The sequence below is a fragment of the Chrysemys picta genome, chromosome 2, assembly GCF_011386835.1.
Source record: "Chrysemys picta bellii isolate R12L10 chromosome 2, ASM1138683v2, whole genome shotgun sequence".
In the NCBI taxonomy this organism is placed as follows: Eukaryota; Metazoa; Chordata; order Testudines; family Emydidae; genus Chrysemys; species Chrysemys picta.
The window spans coordinates 3,326,658-3,347,964 of record NC_088792.1 but is presented as its reverse complement, the minus strand read 5'-3'; the positions used below and the strand labels follow the sequence as shown (position 1 = coordinate 3,347,964).

The following is a 21,307-nucleotide window of genomic DNA, read 5'->3' as shown; positions in this document are numbered from 1 at the left end:
GCAAAGCAGGGATCAGGCTTATTTTAGGTCTTTACTAATGACTGGGAGGAGGAGTAAATAGCGTATTAATGGGATTGACACAGGTTACTAAACTGGGCAGGTTACAACATCAAGAGGAACGACCAGGAGAAGATAACAAGGTGGGTAAGAGAACAAAAGGAAATTCAACCTGGAAAACACAATTAGCACATTGAGGGGGAAACAACCTGGGAAAACACGTACTCAGAAAGTGGGAGGAACCTCAAAAACAGGAAGTGACCCATGGGGTGGGAACAGACTGTTCATTAGTTAAGAGCTTTTACGACAACGTTGGTGACAAAAAGAGCCAATGCAGTTCGGGGCAGCACAGAGACATCTCCCCACTGGGCAGAGGGCATCGTCCCTCTCTATACCGCTGTTGTGAGACTGTACTAGGGTTGCCAACTTTCTAATCAACAAAACCGAACACCCCTGACCTGCCCCTTCTCCGAGGTCCTGCCCCTTCCCTACCCCTTTTAAGAGGCCCTGCCCACCACTCACTCCATTCCCCCTCCCACCGTCGCTCGTTCTCCCTCACCCTCATTCACTTTCACTGGGCTGAGGGTTGGGGTGCAGGATGGGGTGAGGCCAGAAATGAGTGGTTCAGGGTGCAGGAGGGGGATCTGGGCTGGGTCAGTGGGTTGGGGTGCAGGAGGGGGTCAATAAAAGATATTACCTCACCCGCCTTGTCTCTCTAATACCCTGGGACCAACATGACTACAACACCACTGCATTCAGGGTTACTTCCTTAGTGTCTCTCCACACAGCTACTAGAAAAACTGGTGCAGGAGGGGGTGTGGGGTGCACGCTCCGGGAGGGGGCTCAGGGCTGGGGCAGGGGTGTGGGTTCTGAAAGGGAGTCAGGGTGCAGGAGGGGGATCGGGGCCTGGGCTCCAGCTGGGCGGTGCTTACCTCAGGCAGCTCCCAGTCTGCAGCGCAGCAGGGCTAAGGCAGGCTCCCGGCCTGCCCTGGCTCTGCTCAGTTCCCGGAAGCGACCAGCATGTCCGGCCCCCTAGGTGGAGGAACCAGGGGGACTCTGCACACCTCCCGCGCCCGCAAGCACTGTCCCCACAGCTCCCATTGGCCGTGGTTCACGGCCAATGAGAGCTGTGCTGCTGGGGGCGGGGACAGCGCACAGAGCTTCCCTGATTGCCCCCTCCGCCTAAGGGCCGCAGGGACATGGCGGCCGCTTCCGGGAGCTGTGCGGAGCCAGGCACAGGGGGCCTGCCTTAGCCCTGCTGCGCTGCCAACTGGACTTTTAACGGCCCGATCAGCGGTGCTGCCTGGAGCTGCCAGGAACCCTTTTCAACCGGGTGTTCCGGTCGAAAACCGGACGCCTGACAACCCTAGACTGTACCTGGAATCCAGCTTTCATTTCTAAATGCATCGGTGCCAGCATTAGTGAGCAGGGGGGAGGAATTATGGGAAGAGTAACCAAAGCTATCCGGTCTGTCGGGGCTGATTTATGAGCAAAGACCGAAAGCTTTAATGGCCCAGTCCTCAGGCCTGGCCTCTGGAGTTCGGAGCCTTCTGGAGCTGTCCAGAGCACCTGAGCCCCAACCACACCTTTGTGATTCCCCAACCCCTCCTCAGGGCTGGAGTCAGCAACTCCGCTCCATCTGGGTGCCTGGGGATGATAGCAGGGAGCCAGTGAGCATGGGCAGGGCTTATGAGACCCCATGCAGGGGGCAGGCTCCTCACTGGTGGCCCGACAGACTGAATGGGCCATACTCCTGGTTGGCAGCCCCAGGACGGAACCGTCAGCTAGGAGCTGACCATGGGGCCCGGCATCCCCACAAAGTGATCAGGGAGCTGTCCCTCCCAGCCAAGGTACTCGCCTTGTCTTATTTCATCTTCGGGACCCTCCCTGGTCGTCTTCTGTCTCCCCCACAAGGTGGTCACTGCCATAGCATCAGGAGGGAGAGAGGGAGACCAGGAGCCATGTGTCTGTTTTATTTTGGGGGTGGGTTACTCCATTGCTTAAGCTGCCACATGTTTCTGGTACTTTCCCTCCGTTAGGGGGAAATTCTGTACTCAACTCTGGCCTTAAGCCCTTCCTTCCCACTCCCCTTGTCCTCAGACTGGCTCTGGACCCTTGTCCCCCTCACGAGCCTGCAAGAACACTCCCAGCTCCACCCCGCTTCCTCCCCCTCCACATATACCTCCCCCCACCCCGGGAAGTCCCTGTATGGTGCCAGCTCTCCGCTCTACCTCCAACTGCATAGCATTTTGGGAGACCGCTGATAACTCACCAGTGCTGGGCTCTGAGAATATTTCCACTTCCTCAGAGGGCCCCTGCTCCTCGACACACAGCTCCTCCTCTCGCTTTACCCGGGACACACAGCTTGGCTCGGAAAACGCGCACTCTATTCATGGAAAGAGAAAACAGGCGGCAAGTTGACTCTCTTCTGTGAATCCCTTTTGCCCCCATCGCAGCATCCTTCTGTCCTCCCCTTGCAACCGCCAGCAGGTTCACTTCAAGCTGGATGGCTTTTACACAGGACTTCTCTTCCCGTGTCTTCTGCTCCCTTTGCCCCTTTTCATAAGAGCTTTCCCCAGCTCTCTAAAGCAGGGGCCTCTCTCCTACCTCACTCCACGCATTCTGTGACAAGATAGCTACAAAGACACTGCTGTTTCAGCACAGCACTCACCGACTGGGGGTTCAGCCGGGATCTCTCTTTCCTCCGAGTTCTCCTGTCCCTTGATGCACGGCTCTTCCTCGCCTTCACTCTGGCAGGTCGCGTCCGGTGTATACACCAGTGATTCTGTGCATGGGAAAGAGAAATCCCATTATGTTGTTCTAACATCTCTACACTGTAGCTGCTAACGAGTCACTCAGCCAGAGCTGAAAAACTGCATCTATAGCAGTTCACAAACACCTTTGTTTCCTGCTTAGATACGATGGAGAGGACGCCACGGAAAGCACTAAAATAAGGAAAAGATGACGAGTTTACCTGTGCTGGGCTCTGCAGGGATTTCGCTCTCCTCTACGTCTCCCTCCTCCCCCTCGCAGGGCGCTTCCCCTCGTTCAATCCGCGCCAGAAGGTCAGGTTTGGAGAGTGCATAGTCTATTGATGGAAAAACACATCAGCGTTCCCTGGCTCCATGCTGCATTGAGCAGTACGAGATTTTAGGCACCCCGTCACTGCTCGAAGTGGTGCGTAATGGGAACGAAGCTCCTAGAGAAACAAATGCCTGGTGAGGGAGGAGCAGGGCTGCCTGCTGGAGGTTCAGGGCTCTCCATGCAGAGAGAGAGCGTTATCTTTCAGGCACTAAGTATTAAGCTACTTCCCTAGTTATTAACCTGCCGTCAGGCCAGAGACCCATCCAGGCCAGAGCCTGTCTAGGGGGTAAGCGATGGTTATTTTGTGTCCACAGTTCCTGAGACCAGAATGAGAACCTGCTTGGTTTATTAGTCTCCTACATTAGACCTAAAGGGTGGATTACAAGCACCAGATCCCACCACAAGCTGATTGTCCATCGATCCCTCCCCTTTGTTGAGTTTTTCCCCATCTGGCCCCTTGTCTCTCCTGCCCACTGCCTTTAATCCAACCTGTTCCCATCAAAGCTTGTGAGGTTTCCAGCAGCCCAGGTGTCTCCAACACACAGTTCAGCCACAGGCCATCAAGTCAATGCCTCCATAATCCACGGTGCTTGTGTACTACACCAACAGCACATGCGGTCATGCCTCCCTCTAACTACAATGTTGCCTCTGTGCATTTCCCACCGAACAATTCTCTGCCCCTGGTGTTCTTCCTCTGTTACCCTGTTCAGTAGGAGATTTTCATCAGCACCACACATGGAACATAGCAGGTTTCTGGATGCGTACTTCCAAGTAATGCAACCATTATCCACAACCAGAAGGCTCTGGAGATGGAGGGACCAGGTCATCCCTGCATACCTTTCATTCTAAACTGGCATCAATAACAGTGAAAAATGTGTTGACCCATCACAAAGATTCTATGTCAAGTGCAAATCCATTAGCCCAGTGCTGGAGCTGGCCCATGAATATCTGAGATTGCAGAACATCTACTAAACGAGTGAGAACCAATATTTACCCAGCGAGATCAGAGACTCATAGTTCCCCTTCATCACGTTCTTGTAAAGCTCTTTCTGCCATTCGTCTAAGTTCTGCCATTCTTGCTCAGAGAAGTAAACAGAGTCGTTTTCAAATGCCACCGGGACCTGTAATCACAGAGGTTACAGATTCATTCAGCACCTTGTATGGCACCCCAGTGCCATAAAGTCAACTGCCTCTTTCATCTTCTGTAGCCTTTAAGAGTCGGGGGTGGGGACGACGACACACAAGAACATTTCTCATTATTATAATTTATTTTTACAGCTTCCATAAGAGTTCCAGGTACTGTACAGAAACCCACAATGCTTCCCCTCCGAATGCCCAGAATTCAGACACAAACATGAGGAGAGGAACAAAAGGGAGAGGAATGACCACACTCTCTAGAAGAACATCATTTGTGTTACTTACTGGGAAGCCCACTGTGAATGCCAAAGCACTGGTACCCTCATTCCCACAGAGCAGTATCTTAGAGCGTGTCTACATGGGGAAGAATTTCAGAAGAGCTAGTGCAGAACAGCTATTCCACACTAAGAGTGCCTTTGTGTAGTGTAGGTTAATCCATTTTGGAAGTGGATTAACCTAAACAGAAGAAGGCAGTCTTAGTGCCGAGTAAGAGCGTCCACATGGGGGTACTCTGCTTTTTAGACACACCATATGGCCGAATATTGTCGTCGGAGACGCCTGATACCAAGTAGAAGTAAGACTGTGGCGAGCGCCTTCCACTTCCGTCATGCACAAACGGGCAGAGAGCTGAACGTAGTTCTCAATGGTCCGCGAATAAAGCACGATTCACACCCGGTCCTTCTAGGTGTCACGTTGGAGAGAACTCTCACATTTTGTGACCATCTGACAAAGACAGCAAGTAAGGTCAAAACACACAACAACCTGCTCAGAAAACTGGCCGGGACGCCATGGGGCACCAAGGCCCAACTGTTACACACTTCAGCCTTGGCACTCTGTGACTCAGCAGTGGAGTGCTGCACTCCAGCCTGGGCTCGCTCATCTCACACAAAGGTGATCGACGTACAACGTAATTCTGCCATGCGTATTATTTCAAGCACGCTTAAATCTACTCCTCTACCATGGTTACTGGATCTCTGCAATATTGCTCCACCCAATGTTCGCAGAGAGGAAAGGGTAGCAAAGCTCATGATGAAACTACGTGATATGCCACATCTACCATTAATTAAAGCCTTGTTTAATCCACCACATGGTCGTCTGCCCTCACGGCGCCCTTTGTGGATAAGTTTACCAGGTGAGGGATTTATGGTAGAGGATGTGTGGCGAGCTTCATGATCCGCAGAGAAAGTGACAAATAATTATCTTGTCTCAGACCCCACTCAACATCAATCCGGGCTTGATTTACTCTGAAGGCAATGGAGCCTTCTGAACCGGTTTCACACTGGACATGAAATTTGTGCTGCAGCGGAATTTCGGTGGCATTTTAGAGACAGTCCATTAGGTTGGTGTGGGCAGCCACAAACCATGACACACATTGTTGAGGACAGCAAAATGACTCAACTTCCTGGCGGTTTTCATGCCTTGAACATCATTGATAAGAACGCTGTAGCTTGGCTTGACCAGATTGCATGCGCCAAATAAATACACACCACAACTATTTTGCAGTAACTTCCCCATGCCGACAAGCCCTTACTTCAAGAGTAGTTCCAGTGACTTCCGTGGGACTAGTGGTGGATGAAGATACTGCTCAGAGCGAGTAACGGTTTGTGCATCTGCTCCTTTGTGATCAGATACAATACAACGTTCATTTAGCTGATGGATTTCATTTTATTTATGACACTTCACAGCAGTCAAGATTTTGTAAAGAGTAATGAAAAGGCAATAATCCGAGTTACCCCTGCAGAGCCCTGTTCAATATCTGATGAGAAGGGGAGAGAGGCTGACACCTATGAGTGAAGTATCAGAGGGGTAGCCGTGTTAGTCTAGATCTGTAAAAAGCAACAGAGGGTCCTGTGGCACCTTTAAGACCAACAGATGTATTGGAGCATAAGCTTTCATGGGTGAATACCCACTTCGTCAGACGCATGTGTCCGACGAAGTGGGCATTCACCCATGAAAGCTTATGCTCCAATACATCTGTTAGTCTTAAAGGTGCCACAGGACTCTCTGTTGCTACCTACGAGTGAGTTAAAATAAACAGCACAAACCTCAATAACAATTTATAAATTGAATAAAGCTTCCAAATTCCTTGAAGCAAACTATTTGGCCTATAGACTGCACAGATGGTTCAGGCCATACTTGCAGAGCTCTAACCAACTTACCTCAAATGTATTTGGTTTGTAGAATTTACAAATTCCACTGGCTACTGCTGTAGAGTTTATAAACGTGGCAAGATCAAAAAGCTTATAAAGTCCACAGACACAACATGGTGCTTTCAGATTCACTCAAGTTTCTACCATTATATAACATATTGCACTAGATCTCACAGAGGAAAACGAACAGATATGGAGTTTCTACACCAAGTTGTGTGAGAAGTCAACTTTACAAAAATAAAGACTCTTTGAAGAGTGAAACCCTTTGAAAATGTTCCTCTCTCAAAAATAATGGGCCCATTTAACACGAGACTTTCCCAGAAAATCCCTCCGCTGCCAACAGGCCACGTATACAAAATTTCAGGCATAAAGGCGTTTGGGAATGTTAGAGTCAGGGCGGTAATCATCAGAGATATAATGAAAACTGTTTTACTACAGTTCTTGAATATTATTAGCTACATCATTACCTTGGGGATTTCCCCCTTAGTGCCTGGGGGGAGTCTCAGGATCCAGAAGTTCCTGTTCTTCAGCAGGTTCTCCATGTTCTCCAGCCTCCTCTGCAGCAGCCCATACTCCTGGATCAGAGTTCCCAGCGCCGCCCACTTACTCTCCATTTGGTTCCCAAAATCCACTACCGTTTTCTCACAGTCAAAATATTTCTTTTCTGTTGTCACTGTTCTACGCTCCAGGTTCAGTAACCGCGTGGCATGAGAATCAACCTTCTTCTCCACTGCTTGAATTGCAGCTAGAACAGTCCACAGCGAAATCTCTGCAGAGTTTGGCTTTGTCTCTTTAGCAGAAGGTTGTTGAGGAACAGTAGAGGGCTGGAAAGGTGTCCATTGCTGGGACTCCATGTCCCACTCCTGATCCTATTCACAAGAAGAGAAACTGAGATCAAGTTGGGGTCCCATCACCATCTGTCACACCCAGCTACAAAGAGAAAGTGCAAGAACTGCTCACCACAGGCTACTCAGCACTCTCTATGTCTGGATGTTTATTTTTATAGGGTCACACTCCAGTTGTGACCATAAAAAGCATGTTAACACTATTATACAACTGATTTGCTAGTTTTATAACTGACGGTTTAGACTGCATCGGGCTGACGCTTGATAGCTGCATTGCACAGACAATGACCATGTTTTACTAATATTTGAACCTGATCCTCATTTTCAGTAATGTCCCGTTACACCATTAGAGAAGCATAAAGGGGCCTTAGGTGTTAACGAGGATCAGGTTTTTTTAATCAGCTTTGCACAATTTTCACTTCCAAGATGGCTCTTAAGCAGTTTCAGGCACTTTTTTTCCCCTCCTTTGCCTTGGTAATTGCTTCTTTTCCTAACCCAGTATTTTTCCTGTGCTGGTGACTTGTGCTTTCTATTTCAAGCTATTCCGTTGATGTTGGTTTGTAATGCACCTGACGCACACATCCAGCAACTCTTTCTCTGGCAAGAGTCAATAACATGCAACTGCAAAATGTTACCACTGATGCTGTCGCATAACTCAGGCCTAACGTCACACCAGTGAAAGGGAGAGTTATTTGTGTGTGTATTCACATTGCAAAAAGAAACCCCTGGTATTAAACTCTGACATTTCCACCGCGTCTTTCATCAGAAGAATCAGACCTCAAAGCACTTTTCGGGCTATTCAACCACTGTAGTAATTTGGAGACAAAATGCAGAGCAAGCACTGCAGTTGGCAGATAAATTCTGCTCTCAGTTACACCAGGATGAATGTAGAGTAACTCCACAGAAGTCAATGGAGTTACTCTGGATTGGCACCAGGATAAATGAGAGAAAAAATTATCCTCCTGTTTGTAGGACCATGCTCGGTGTTAGTGACAACACTGAGCACTGGAACTTAGCTCCTTTTCCAGGCAGGCCACGTCTACACCACACAATTAAATCCACCTAAGTTCGGGCTTGTCTCCACTACCGGGAGATCAACGCTCAGAGATGGATTTAGCGGGCCTAGTGAAGACCTGCTAAATCGATGGCAGAGCGCTCTCCGGTCGACTCTGGTACTCCAGCTCTCTGAGAAGAGTAAGGGAAGTTGACCGGAGAACGTCTCCCGTCGACACAGCGCAGTGAAGACATCGGGGTAAGTCGACTCCAGCTACGTTATTCACATAGCAGCTGGAGTAGCGTAACTTAGGTCGACTGACCCCCTTAGTGAAGACAAGCCCTTAGGTGGACTTACAGCAACCACAGTAATCACTGCCATTTTTCACGTCCACGCTACCCTCCTTCTGTCAGTGGTGCATGTCCTCACCAGGAGAACTTGCACTGACTTAAGAGGGGCAGTCTAGGGGGCTGAGAGCCCAGATGCCACCCAGGCTCTCAGCTCCCAGCAGAGGGGGCTCCATGCGGAGTGGGGAGATGAGAACCCAGGCGGCAGCCAGGCTCCAGCTGGGAGCTCTGTGTGTAGTGGGATCAGAGAGCCCGGGTTACAGCTGGCTCCAGTTGGAAGCTCTGTGGGGAGCCCACAGCCCAGTCTCTCAGCGCAGGGCAGTGAGGCTCCAGCTGTCAGCACTTCTGGGGCTCACAGCTGGAAAAAACACTTCCCCCTCCCCTCCACCCCCAAGCTCAATTTCGAAACAGGGACTCTACCAGCAGTGAAACTGCCATTCTTGTCAATTTCACAACTCCAGCGGTCAGCCACCCTGACAGCCAACAGGCGATGCAAGTAAGGCAGTGTCTATACAGACATTGTGTCACCCAAACTAGGCCGACCTAAGCCTTATGCCTCTCGTTCAGGTGGATTTACTAGGTCGGAGTAATAGGTGAGTTACAGTCGCGGGAGGAACACTATAGCATGTACGTTACATAGTTAGGTTGACGTAAGCTGACCTAACCTTGTAGTGTGGCTATGCCCTAACATCACATACCCCCAAATTAATTTTAATAGGTGTCCTAACAAATGGGAGAAATCTATAGCCATACTAGAAAATTACTGTTCTACTCAATTTCTTTTGGTAAGAAAACAAAACTAAAGTAAATTCAGCCTGCTTTTCACAAACATTTGTACGGTATATAGGCATAGCACAGTATTAGCTATGAGCATGTGTTTAATTCTGTGTCTATTGCCCCATAATTCTTTCCCTTGAAAGGAATGTTCACTCATTAAAAAAAAAATTGAGCTTAAGTACATCAGAAGCAGGAAGCCTGCTAAACAATCAGTGGGGCCACACTAGACGATTGAAGAGGAGCACTCAAGGAAAACAAGGCCATTACAGAGAGGTTAAATGAATTCTTTGCATCAGTCTTCACTGCAGAGGATGTGAGGGAGATTCCCACACCTGAACCACTCTTTTTAGGACCAGATGGTATTCATCTGAGAGTTTTGAAGGACATCAAATATGAAATTTCAGAATTATTAACTGTGATATGTAACCTATTGCTTAAATCATCTTCTGTAGCAGATGACTGGAGGATAGCTAATGTGATGCCAATTTTAAAAAAAGGCTCCAGAGGCGATCCCGGCAATTACAGACCAGTAAGCCTAACTTCAGTACCAGGCAGACTGGTTGAAACTATAGCATGAATTGTTGGGGAAGAGTCAAAACAGCTTTTGTAAAAGAAAATCATGCCTCACCAATCTATCAGAATTCTTTGAGTGGGTCAACAGACATGTGGACAAGGGTGATCTACTGGATATAGTGTACTTGGAATTTCAAAAAGCCTTTGACGAGGTCCCTCACCAAAAACTCTTATGCAAAATAGGCAGTCATGGGATTAGAGGGAAGGTCCTCTCATGGATCAGTAACTGGTTAAAAGACAGGAAACAAAGGGTAGAAATACATGGTCAGTTTTCAAAGTGAAGAAATATAAATAGCAGGGTCCAAGGATCTGTACTGGGACCAGTGCTGTTCAACATATTCATTAATGATCTGGCAAAAGGGGTAAACAGTGAGTGGCAAAGTTTGCAGATAATACAAAATTACTCAAGAGAGTTAAGTCCAAAACTGACTGTGAAGAGTTACAAAAGGACCTCACAAAACTGAGTGACTGGGCAACAAAATGGCAAATGAAATTCAAGGTTGATAAATGCAAAGTAATGTACATTGGAAAACATAATCCCAGCTATACATACAAAATGATGGGGTCTAAAATTAGCTGAAATCACTCAAGAAAGAGATCTTGGAGCATTGTGGATAGTTCTCGAAAACATCTGCTCAACATGCAGTGTCAGTCAAAAAAGCGAACAGAATGTTAGGAACCATCAGGAAAGGGATAGATAATAAAACAGAAAATAGCATAATGCCATTATATACATCGATTACACCCACATCTTGAATACAGGGTGCAGTTCTGGTTACCCCATCTCAGAAAAGATGCATTAGAATAGGAAAAGGTATAATGAAGGGAAACAAAAATGACTAGGGGTCTGGAACAGCTTCCATATGAGGAGAGATTAAAAATACTGGGGCTGTTCAGTTTAGAAACAAGACAACTAAGGGGGGATATGATCGAGGTCTATAAAATCATGACTGGTGTGAAGTACATAAGGAAGTGTTATTTACCCCTTCACGTAACACAAAAAACAGACGCCATCCAATTGAATTAACAGGCAGCAGCTTTAAAACAAACAAAAGGAAGCAACAGAGAGTCCTGTGGCACCTTTAAGACTAACAGATGTATTGGAGCATAAGCTTTCGTGGGTGAGTACCCACTTCGTCAGACGCAGTGGATATTCACCCATGAAAGCTTATGCTCCAATACGTCTGTTAGTCTTAAAGGTGCCACAGGACTCTCTGTTGCTTTTTACAGATCCAGACTAGCACGGCTACCTCTCTAATACTAAACAAAAGGAAGTATTTCTTCACACAACGCACAGTCAACCAGTGGAACTCGTTGCCAGGGAATGTTGTGAAGGCCAAAAGTAGAACTGGATTCAAAAAAGAATTAGATAAGTTCATGGAAAATAGGTCCATCAATAGCTATTAGTGAAGATGGTCAGGGAGACAATCCCATGCTCTAAGTGTCCCTACATCTCTGATTGCCGGAAGCTGGGACTAGACAACAGCGGATGGATCACTAGAAGATTACCTGGTCTGTTCTTTCCCTCTGAAGCATCTGGCATCGGTGCCACTGTTGGAAGACAAGCTACTGGGCTAGATTGGTTCATTGGTCTGACCCACTATGACAACGAGAAGTCCGATTTATTTGGGCATAAGCTTTCGTGGGTAAAAAACCCACTTCTTCAGATTGGGTTCTTCAGTTGCATCTGAAGAAGGGGGTTTTTTATCCACAAAAGCTTATGCCCAAATAAATCTGTTAGTCTTTAAGGTGCCACCGGACTCCTGGTTGTTTTCGTGGATACAGACTAACACGGCTACCCCTCTGATACTTGACCCACTACGGCCATTCTTATGTAATAGGTTTCTGTTGAATTTGTGGAACAACATGGAATTATTTTGGGGGTCAAAACGGCACTTGTAAATTCTCACAAATGTTCAGCAAATGTTGCTTGTCTTATACTTCAAAGGAACCAAGAATAAATTTGGGGCCAAATCATGAGCTTCAAGGGGAGCAGCAGGTGCTCAGCAACTCTTAGTACTTGTCCCCTTGCTGGAGATGTGGTTTTACTTTTAAAAACAACCCTGGTGCATTTTCAACTCAATTCTCTTTGCCTGACAAACACAAACCCCTTCCTTCCACATGTGACTGCTCCCACTGACAATGGGATGCAGTGGAAGGATCTCTCATGTGAGTAAGAGATTCACAATCTAGCACGTGTTGAGTTTAATACGATTAACAAAAAGCGTGGTTTAGACAGAGAATCAAAATGTAATCACAGTACTAAATACAATTGACATGACATTAGTTTGTACCTGTCCCCCAGAGGGCTATGCAACCATCTTTGGTACACATGGAAACAACTCTTTAAAATTCTATATAACACCAACAAATGTCGTTCTTAGTATGAGTGGCTTTATCGCATTCACAGAAAACAACAGTCAATATTCCTCTGTGGAATAGTCTCCCAGGAAAAGGGGTGGGAGCACTGTTGCTTGGGAGACTTAAGCCAAGACTGCACAAAGGCCTGGGTATGGGAATGGACAAGATGATTGTCTTGTTCTTTCCCATTTCTCAGTTCCATGATCCAGATTTGTCTGGTGGTTTATTTTTCCTCTACGATTTCCAACCACTTTTGCCAGACTTCTGCTTTTTTCTTTTAAATTGACATTTAATTTCCCAAAAGCAGCTACAGAGGCTTAACGGAAACCAATGGCTGACTCGCTCCTGGCACCGAACACCCAACCGATAATAGGTCAAGGCCCCAATTCTGCATCCGCATGCCCCTGTGTGATGCGCCGCGTGACTCCAATGGGACTCTGTGTCTCAGACCCACGCACGCCCACTTTAGTGGGGCTCTGCACAGGCACCTACAGAGGATCAGGGCCTAGAACAAAAACCATTTCAAATGAACCCCAAGGGGGGACTTTGAGATATGAAAAAACCCCACAGGGAAAACTGTGAAACACGACGATTAAAAGGCCTGCCACAACTCCAGTGCCGATAATAACGTGGGTCCTGACGGAGAGTGATGGGGCAGGGATGAGGACGGTGAAAGCTGAAACAGGGCCGGGCTATGGGGCTGCTGTGGGGAAGGCCCCGGCCCCACACTCCGGCAGGAGGTTTTTATACTTGCTGGGCTGGGCCGGTCCGTGGCACCCCCCGGTACCAATGAAAATCATCCCCCCGCCCGCCCCGGGGCTCAGCCAGGGGGTTCCCGGCCCCGGCCCTTACCTGGGCAGCGGCCCGCTCGGCCATGGCCCTTTGTCCCGGCCCGGAGCTCGCCCCTCACCGCGGCCCGAGGAGCGCTGCTGGCCGGGCTGGGGGCACCGGGCGAGGGAACGAGCCGGGCGGCGGGATCTGGACCGGAACCCGAACCCGAGCTCCGCTCCCGCTCCGGGCTGGGCAGAGTCCCGGCGCCGCCTCGCCTCGCCTCGCCTCGCCTCGCCACGGGCCGGCCCCGCTGCCGGGCGGAGCAGAGCGAGCGCCGCCGGGAGGGAGCCGCGGCCTGGCTGCCGGGGCCCGGGAGCGGCGGGGCGGAGCGGGGCGGCAGCGGCCCCTGCCGGCGGGGGGATCGCAGAACCGGGGGAGGGTCTCCCAGCCTCGCTCCCCTGGGCGCTGCGGCCCCGTGATCCCCCCACTCCGCTCAGCGGGACCCCCCCCCGGCCGCCCGCCCCCCCAGCCGGGCCCAGCGGCTGCCCCCGTGGCTGGGCGGGCTCCTGCCCCTACGCCTCATCCCCCACCCCAGACAGGCCCCCCAGCCCTCCCCAGCAGGCCTTAGCCCCTGCCCCCTGCTCTGCAGGGAAACCCACCCACCTCCACCCCCTTTTGGGAAGGGGGGCAACAGGACTGGGCTTTCTGCTGGTGGCAGAGGAGGGGGCTGCGCAGCTGGGATCCTCCTGTCCCTGCTCTCCCCCTTTCCGGGGGGCTTCCCAGTGAATTAATCCCCCCACCCCGATTGTGTGCCACTGCCAGGCTCATCTCAGAGACGCCGGGGGCAACTGCTGGCCACAGCAGAATTGCAGGGAGCTTCCCCTCATAAGCAAAAGCATCGCATCATAGAAATGTGGGGCTGGAAGGCACCCCAAGCAGTCATCAAGTCCAGCCCCCCGCGCTGTGGCAGGACCAAGTAACCTAGACCAGGGATTCTCAAACTTCATTGCCCTGCAACCCCCTTCTGACAACAATTACTACATGGCCCCTAGAAAGCTTTTCCTGAATACCTGCCCTAAATCTCCCTTGCTGAAGATTAAGCCCATTATGTCTTGTCCTACCTTCAATGGACAGAGAGAACAATTGATCCCCATCCTCTTATCTAACAGCCCTTAACATAGACTGTTCCCAGGTCTGCCCTCAGTCTTCTTTTCTCAAGACTAAACATGCCCTTTCCACATAGGTCAGGTTTTCTAAACCTTTTATCATTTTTGTTGCTCTCCTCTGGAATCTTTCCAATTTGTCCACCTCTTTCCTAAATTGTAGCACCCAGAATTGGACACAGTACTCCAGCTGGGGCCTCCTGTGCCGAGCAGAGCAGGACAATTACCTCCCGTGTCTGATATATGACACTCTTGTTAATACACCCCAGAATCATATTAGCCTTTTTTGCAGCTGCATCACATTGACGAGCCGTATTCAGTTTGTGATCCACCATAACCCCCAGGACTTTTTCAGCAGCACGACCGCCCAGCCAGTTATTCCCCATTCTGTGGTTGTGCATTTTATTTCTTCTTCCTAAGTGTAGAACTTTACACTTGTCTTTATTGAATTTCATCTTGTTGAATTCAGACCAGTTCTCCAATTTGTCAAGGCCATTTTGAATTTTAAACCTGTCCTCCAAGGAGCTTGCATCCTTTCCCAGCTCAGTGTCATCTCAGATTTTATAAGCATACTCTCCACTCTCTTATCCAAGTAATGAAAATATTGAATAGTACTGGACCCAGGCTTGAGTCCTGTGGGACCCCACTAGATAACCCTCCCACTATGACAGAAAACCATTAGTAACTACTCTTTGAGTACAGTATTTCAACCAGTTGTGCACCCCCCTTATAGTCATGTCATCATTCTAGACCACATTTCCCTAGTTTGCTTATGAGAATGTCATGTGGGACTGTGTCAAAAGCCTTCCTGAAATCAAGGTATATCACATCCACTGCTTCTCCCCATCCACTAGATCAGTAACCCTGTCAAAGAAGGAAATTAAGTTGGTTTGGCATGATTTATTCATGCCAGTGGTTAAACACTGGAACAAATTGCCTAGGGAGGTTGTGGAATCTCCGTCTCTGGAGATATTTAAGAGTAGGTTAGATAAATGTCTATCAGGGATGGTCTAGACAGTATTTGGTCCTGCCATGCTGGCAGGGACTGGACTCGATGACCTCTCGAGGTCCCTTCCAGTCCTATAATCTATGAATCTATGAAAGCCATGCTAACTATTCCTTATAACCCTATTGTCCTCTGGATGCTTCTAAATTCATTGTTTAACCATTTGCTCAAGTATCTTTCCAGGTACTGAAGTTCGGCTGACTGGTCTATAATTCCCTGGGTCCTCCTTGTTCCCCTTTGCAAAGAGAGATACTATGTCTGCCCTTCTCCAGTTCTTTGGATCTTTTCCCATCCTCCAGTTCTCACAGATAATTGCTAACAGTTCCAAGATTGCTTCAGCTACTTCCTGAAGTACCCTAGGGTGACTTTCATCAGGCCCTGCTGATTTGAATACATCTAACTTACCTAATATCTTTAACCTTTCTTTCCCTATTTTGGCTTGTATTCCTTCCTCCTAGTTGTTAATATTAATTGTGTTTACTGAGGGACAATCTCCACTCATTGATATATTTTGCTTTCCACAACCAAATCCCTGTACAACTTTTCATGAGTGATGTACCTGAGTATTCAGCTTCTGATATCTAAACTGTACTGCTGAATCTATTCACAGAAATTGGGTTATTGCTGATTGTGTACTCTATGTATCATGTCCTTTAAAAACAAACTTCGTACTTGTGGATGATCTAAGCTCTATACCCAGCTGTACAGACACTCTTTTCCCAACCTATGTATTATATACTTTAACATTAGCTTTAAATTGTTTAAATCTGGTCATCATTAATCGTTTTAGTGAAGACTGAAGCACAGTAGGCATTAAGCGCCTCAGCTTTCTTGCATCTGAAGAAGTGAGGTTCTTACCCACGAAAGCTTATGCTCCCAGTACTTCTGTTAGTCTCAAAGGTGCCACAGGACCCTCTGTTGCTTTCCTCAGCTTTCTTGATTTCATCAGTTATTTATTAGCTCTCCTTTCCCACTAAGTAGAGGACCTACACTTTCCTTCCTCTTTCTCTTGCTCCTAATGTATTCAAAGAACCATTTTTCATTGCCTTTTATGTCCCTTGCCAGGTGTAACTCAGTTTGTGCCTTAGCTTTTCTGATTTTGTCCCTACAGACTTGTGCTGTTTTGTACTCTTCCTTATCAATTTAACCATGTTTCCACGTGGTGTAGGATTCTTTTTTGATTTTTAGGTCCTTAAAGAGCTCCTTACTTTTACTATTCTTCCTGTCTTCCCTTTGCATCAGAATAGTTTGCAGTTGTGCCTTTAATATTGTCTCCTTGAGGATCTGCCTGCTCTCCTGAACTCCTCTTTCCCTTTGATTTTCTTCCCCGGATAACTTACCCACCAGTTCTCGGAGTTTGTTGAAGTCTGTTTTTTTGATGCATATAAATAGCAACCCCGTACCATAGCTCTGCTGCCATTGGTTGCCACACTTGTTGGAAGGGCACCCTCCACTCCATAGTTTGTTATTCGGAGTCAGGGCCGGCTCCAGGCACCAGCCTACCAAACATGTGCTTGGGGCGGCACCTGGAGGGGGTCGGTGCTCAGGCCCGAGAGCGGGGCCGCGACTGGGCTCGCCACCTTCCCCCCCCCCCTCCCCGGCGCTCCGGCTGGCCAGGGAGAGCGGACCCACGGCCGGGCTCGCCGCCCTCCTCCCAGCACTTCGGCCGGCCGGGTAGAGTGGGCCCACGGCCGGGCTCACCGCCCTCTTCCCAGCGCTCCAGCCGGTCGGGGAGAGCGGGTCCGCGGCCGGGCTCGCCGCTCTCCCCCCGGCGCTCCTGCCACCGGGGAGAGCGGCCTGCGGCTGGGCTCTCCGCTCTCCTCCCGGCCCTCCGGCCGGCTGGGGAGAGCTGGGCCGCGGCCAGGCTCAGTGCCCTCCCCTGCCACGCTCCCCAGCGGGGGGCGGCAAAAAAGCCAGAGCCGGCCCTGTTCGGAGTCACTGCATCACATCTAAAATTAGACTGTAAACTCTTCAGGGCAGGAGCCTTCTCTACATTCCTTCTGTGAAGTGTCTAGTACATTTTTGGGCTGTTTAAATAACAACAAAGCTGTACTGTACAGAGTAATTTGCAGAAGGGGAGGAAAAACTGAGGCACAAATAATTAAGTGACTTGGCTACAGTAACTCTCCAAGCCAGTAGCTGAGGCAGGAGTAGAACTCAGGTCCCTGGAATCCCACTGAGACCCTGCCTTCATAGAATCATAGAATTGAATCCGAGAATATCAGGGTTGGAAGGGACCTCAGGAGGTTTTCATAGATTCATAGATTCTAGGACTGGAAGGGACCTCGAGAGGTCATTGAGTCCAGTCCCCTGCCCGCATGGCAGGACCAAATACTGTCTAGACCATCCCTGATAGACATTTATCTAACCTACTCTTAAATATCTCCAGAGATGGAGATTCCACAACCTCCCTAGGCAATTTATTCCAGTGTTTAACCACCCTGGCAGTTAGGAACTTTTTCCTAATGTCCAACCTAGACCTCCCTTGCTGCAGTTTAAACCCATTGCTTCTGGTTCTATCCTTAGAGGCTAAGGTGAACAAGTTTTCTCCCTCCTCCTTATGACACCCTTTTAAATACCTGAAAACTGCTATCATGTCCCCTCTCAGTCTTCTCTTTTCCAAACTAAACAAACCCAATTCTTTCAGCCTTCCTTCATAGGTCATGTTCTCAAGACCTTTAATCATTCTTGTTGCTCTTCTCTGGACCCTTTCCAATTTCTCCACATCTTTTTTAAAATGCGGTGCCCAGAACTGGACACAATACTCCAGCTGAGGCCTAACCAGAGCAGAGTAGAGTGGAAGAATGACTTCTCGTGTCTTGCTCACAATACACCTGTTAATGCATCCCAGAATCATGTTTGCTTTTTTTGCAACAGCATCACACTGTTGACTCATATTTAGCTTGTGGTCCACTATAACCCCTAGATCCCTTTCTGACGTACTCCTTCCTAGACAGTCTCTTCCCATTCTGTATGTGTGAAACTGATTTTTTCTTCCTAAGTGGAGCACTTTGCATTTGTCTTTGTTAAACTTCATCCTGTTTACCTCAGACCATTTCTCCAATTTGTCCAGATCATTTTGAATTATGACCCTGTCCTCCAAAGCAGTTGCAATCCCTCCCAGTTTGGTATCATCCGCAAACTTAATAAGCATACTTTCTATGCCAATATCTAAGTCGTTGATGAAGATATTGAACAGAGCCGGTCCCAAAACAGACCCCTGCGGTACCCCACTCATTATGCCTTTCCAGCAGGATTGGGAACCATTAATAACAACTCTCTGAGTACGGTTATTCAGCCAGTTATGCACCCACCTTATAGTAGCCCCATCTAAATTGTATTTGCCTAGTTTATCGATAAGAATATCATGCGTGACCGTATCAAATGCCTTACTAAAGTCTAGGTATACCACATCCACAGCTTCACCCTTATCCACAAGGCTCGTTATCCTATCAAAGAAAGCTATCAGATTGGTTTGACATGATTTGTTCTTCACAAATCCATGCTGGCTGTTCCCTATCACCTTACCACCTTCCAAGTGTTTGCAGATGATTTCCTTAATTACTTGCTCCATTATCTTCCCTGGCACAGAAGTTAAACTAACTGGTCTGTAGTTTCCTGGGTTGTTTTTATTTCCCTTTTTATAGATGGGCACTATATTTGCCCTCTTCCAGTCTTCTGGAATCTCTCCCGTCTCCCATGATTTTCCAAAGATAATAGCTAGAGGCTCAGATACCTCCTCTATTAGCTCCTTGAGTATTCTAGGATGCATTTCATCAGGCCCTGGTGACTTGCAGGCATCTAACTTTTCTAAGTGATTTTTAAATTGTTCTTTTTTTATTTTATCTGCTAAACTTACCCCCTTCCCATTAGCATTCACTATGTTAGGCATTCCTTCAGACTTCTCGGTGAAGACCGAAACAAAGAAGTCATTAAGCATCTCTGCCATTTCCAAGTTTCCTGATACTGTTTCTCCCTCTTCACTAAGCAGGGGGCCTACCCTGTCTTTGGTCTTCCTCTTGCTTCTAATGTATTGATAAAAAGTTTTCTTGTTTCCCTTTATTCCTGTAGCTAGTTTGAGCTAGGTCATCTAGTCCAACCCCCTGTTCAAAGCAGGACCAATCCCCAACTAAATCATCCCAGCCAGGGCTTTGTCAAGCCTGACCTTAAAAACCTCTAAGGAAGGAGATTTCACCACCTCCCTAGGTAACCCATTCCAGTGCTTCACCACCCTCCTAGTGAAAACGTTTTTCCTGATATCCAACCTAAACCTCCCCCACTGCAACTTGAGACCATTGCTCCTTGTTCTGTCATCTGCCACCACTGAGAACAGTCTAGATCCATCCTCTTTGGAACCCCCCTTCAGGTAGTTGAAAGCAGCTATCAAATCCCCCCTCATTCTTCTCCTCTGCAGACTAAGTAATTCTCGTTCCCTCAGCCTCTCCTCATAAGTTATGTGCTCCAGCCTCCTAATCATTTTTGTTGCCCTCCGCTGGACTCTTTCCAATTTTTCCACATCCTTCTTGTAGTGTGGGGCCCAAAACTAGACACAGTATTCCAGATGAGGCCTCACCAATGCGGAATAGAAGGGAATGGTCACATCCCTCGATCTGTTGGCAATGCTCCTACTTATACAGCCCAAAATGCCATTAGCCTTCTTGGCAACAAGGGCACACTGTTGACTCATATCCAGCTTCTCGTCCACTGTAAGCCCTAGGTCCTTTTCTGCAGAATTGCTGCCTAGCCACTCGGTCCCTAGTCTGTAGCAGTGCATGGGATTCTTCCGTCCTAAGTGCAGGACTCTGCACTTGTCCTTGTTGAACCTCATCAGATTTCTTTTGGCCCAATCCTCTAATTTGTCTAGGTCGATCTGTATCCTATCCCTACCCTCCAGCATATCTACCTCTCCTCCGAGTTTAGTGTCATCAGCAAACTTGCTGATGGTGCAATCCATGCCATCCTCCAGATCATTAATGAAGATATTAAACAAAACTGGCCCCAGAACCGACCCTTGGGGCACTCCGCTTGATACCAGCTGCCAACTAGACATGGAGCCATTGATCACTACCTGTTGAGCCCAACGATCTAGCCAGCTTTCTATCCACCTTATAGTTCATTCATCCAGCCCATACTTCTTTAACTTGCCAGCAAGAATACTGTGGGAGACTGTATCAGAAGCTTCCCTCTTGTTAGTTGGAGGGTTGGACAGCTGCTCCTCAGCCACAAGATCCCTTGTATTATAGGTTTGGGCAAGACATTTGTTTAAAGGTTCACCTTTCTAAGTGCTCTAAAATCAGCATGCTTAGTCAGATTGCTTTGAAATTTGGCGTAACTCAGGAGGGTGCATTCTACAAGCGATGCGCCTATTAAGAGGCCTATAGCCCCATCTTTGTAAACTGCCTGTAGAGAAGTTTTTATTTGGTTGGGGTTTTTTGTATGCTGGGCACTGGATGTGTAGGCAAAACTTTCAAAACAAGCTAACCCTATTTTTTAAAGGTCGGATAGTATATCTTTTAAACATAATGAACTTCTTCCTCTTTGGTTAAGACAAAACCAAAATGTCTTATTTAGGAGTGGTGGGGTAGGAGGAGGAGAGGGAAAAGTAATTGTTTTTCAGCTAGCTCTGTAAAGTATTGCTCCAGAAGTAAAGATATTGATGCATTCTGATTACATTACAGGGCTTTGTATCAGTGAAAAAAAAATGTTTGGGCTTGAAGTTTTGCACCAGTGCAACTGCACAGTGTAGCCAATAGCTTTGTTCACCCATTGTTCCTTTAGGTTTCACGTTGAGTCACTCTGCTCTTCGTTTAGGGTCCAGTGTGTGTCTTGGGGTACTGATGAACAAAAGTTCTTTTTGCTTTTCAGGTAATTCTATCAAATATCACTCAGGCTGCAAAGACAAGGAATGGGTTATTATGGTCCAGGGGGGGTTATTCAGCAGAAATTACCAGTCTTGCCGTTTTGCCCCAGGATGTATACTCATGACTCCTGATGCCTTTGTAAATATTTATTTACTATTTCTGGCCCCCTGTGAAAAGTGATTAGAAAAACTGGAAAAAGCAAAAGGGATAATATGATGTGTCATGAGGCTGGGGAGAATTT

General features: G+C 48.0%; 2 protein-coding genes across 10 annotated transcripts in view; both read right to left on the bottom strand.

The window, feature by feature from the left end:
- Positions 1 to 13,443, bottom strand: part of LOC135981879 (zinc finger protein 398-like) — a 41,449-nt gene extending 28,006 nt beyond the window's left edge. Inside the window, exon 1 of the mRNA XM_065586627.1 lies at positions 13,322 to 13,443. The gene's annotated coding sequence lies outside the window, so the exon portion shown is untranslated. The remainder of the gene's footprint in view (positions 1 to 13,321) is intronic.
- LOC101939363 (zinc finger protein 777-like) overlaps positions 1 to 21,307 on the bottom strand; it is a 74,613-nt gene that overhangs the window by 11,020 nt on the left and 42,286 nt on the right. For 3 of the 9 annotated variants that reach the window (XM_065586539.1, XM_065586546.1, XM_065586545.1), the window contains exons 2-7: positions 13,118 to 13,321; positions 6,836 to 7,237; positions 4,076 to 4,202; positions 2,972 to 3,085; positions 2,669 to 2,782; positions 2,270 to 2,383 (exon numbers count right to left, since the gene is read on the bottom strand). In XM_065586539.1, coding sequence (XP_065442611.1) covers positions 2,270 to 2,383; positions 2,669 to 2,782; positions 2,972 to 3,085; positions 4,076 to 4,202; positions 6,836 to 7,237; positions 13,118 to 13,141 — 895 coding nt within the window. In that variant the 5' untranslated portion in view covers positions 13,142 to 13,321. Of the gene's footprint in view, positions 1 to 2,269; positions 2,384 to 2,668; positions 2,783 to 2,971; positions 3,086 to 4,075; positions 4,203 to 6,835; positions 7,238 to 9,959; positions 10,982 to 13,117; positions 13,322 to 13,699; positions 13,880 to 21,307 lie in introns of those variants that run through there. The other 6 variants (XM_065586538.1, XM_065586542.1, XM_065586543.1 and 3 more) reach the window with 4 other exon arrangements.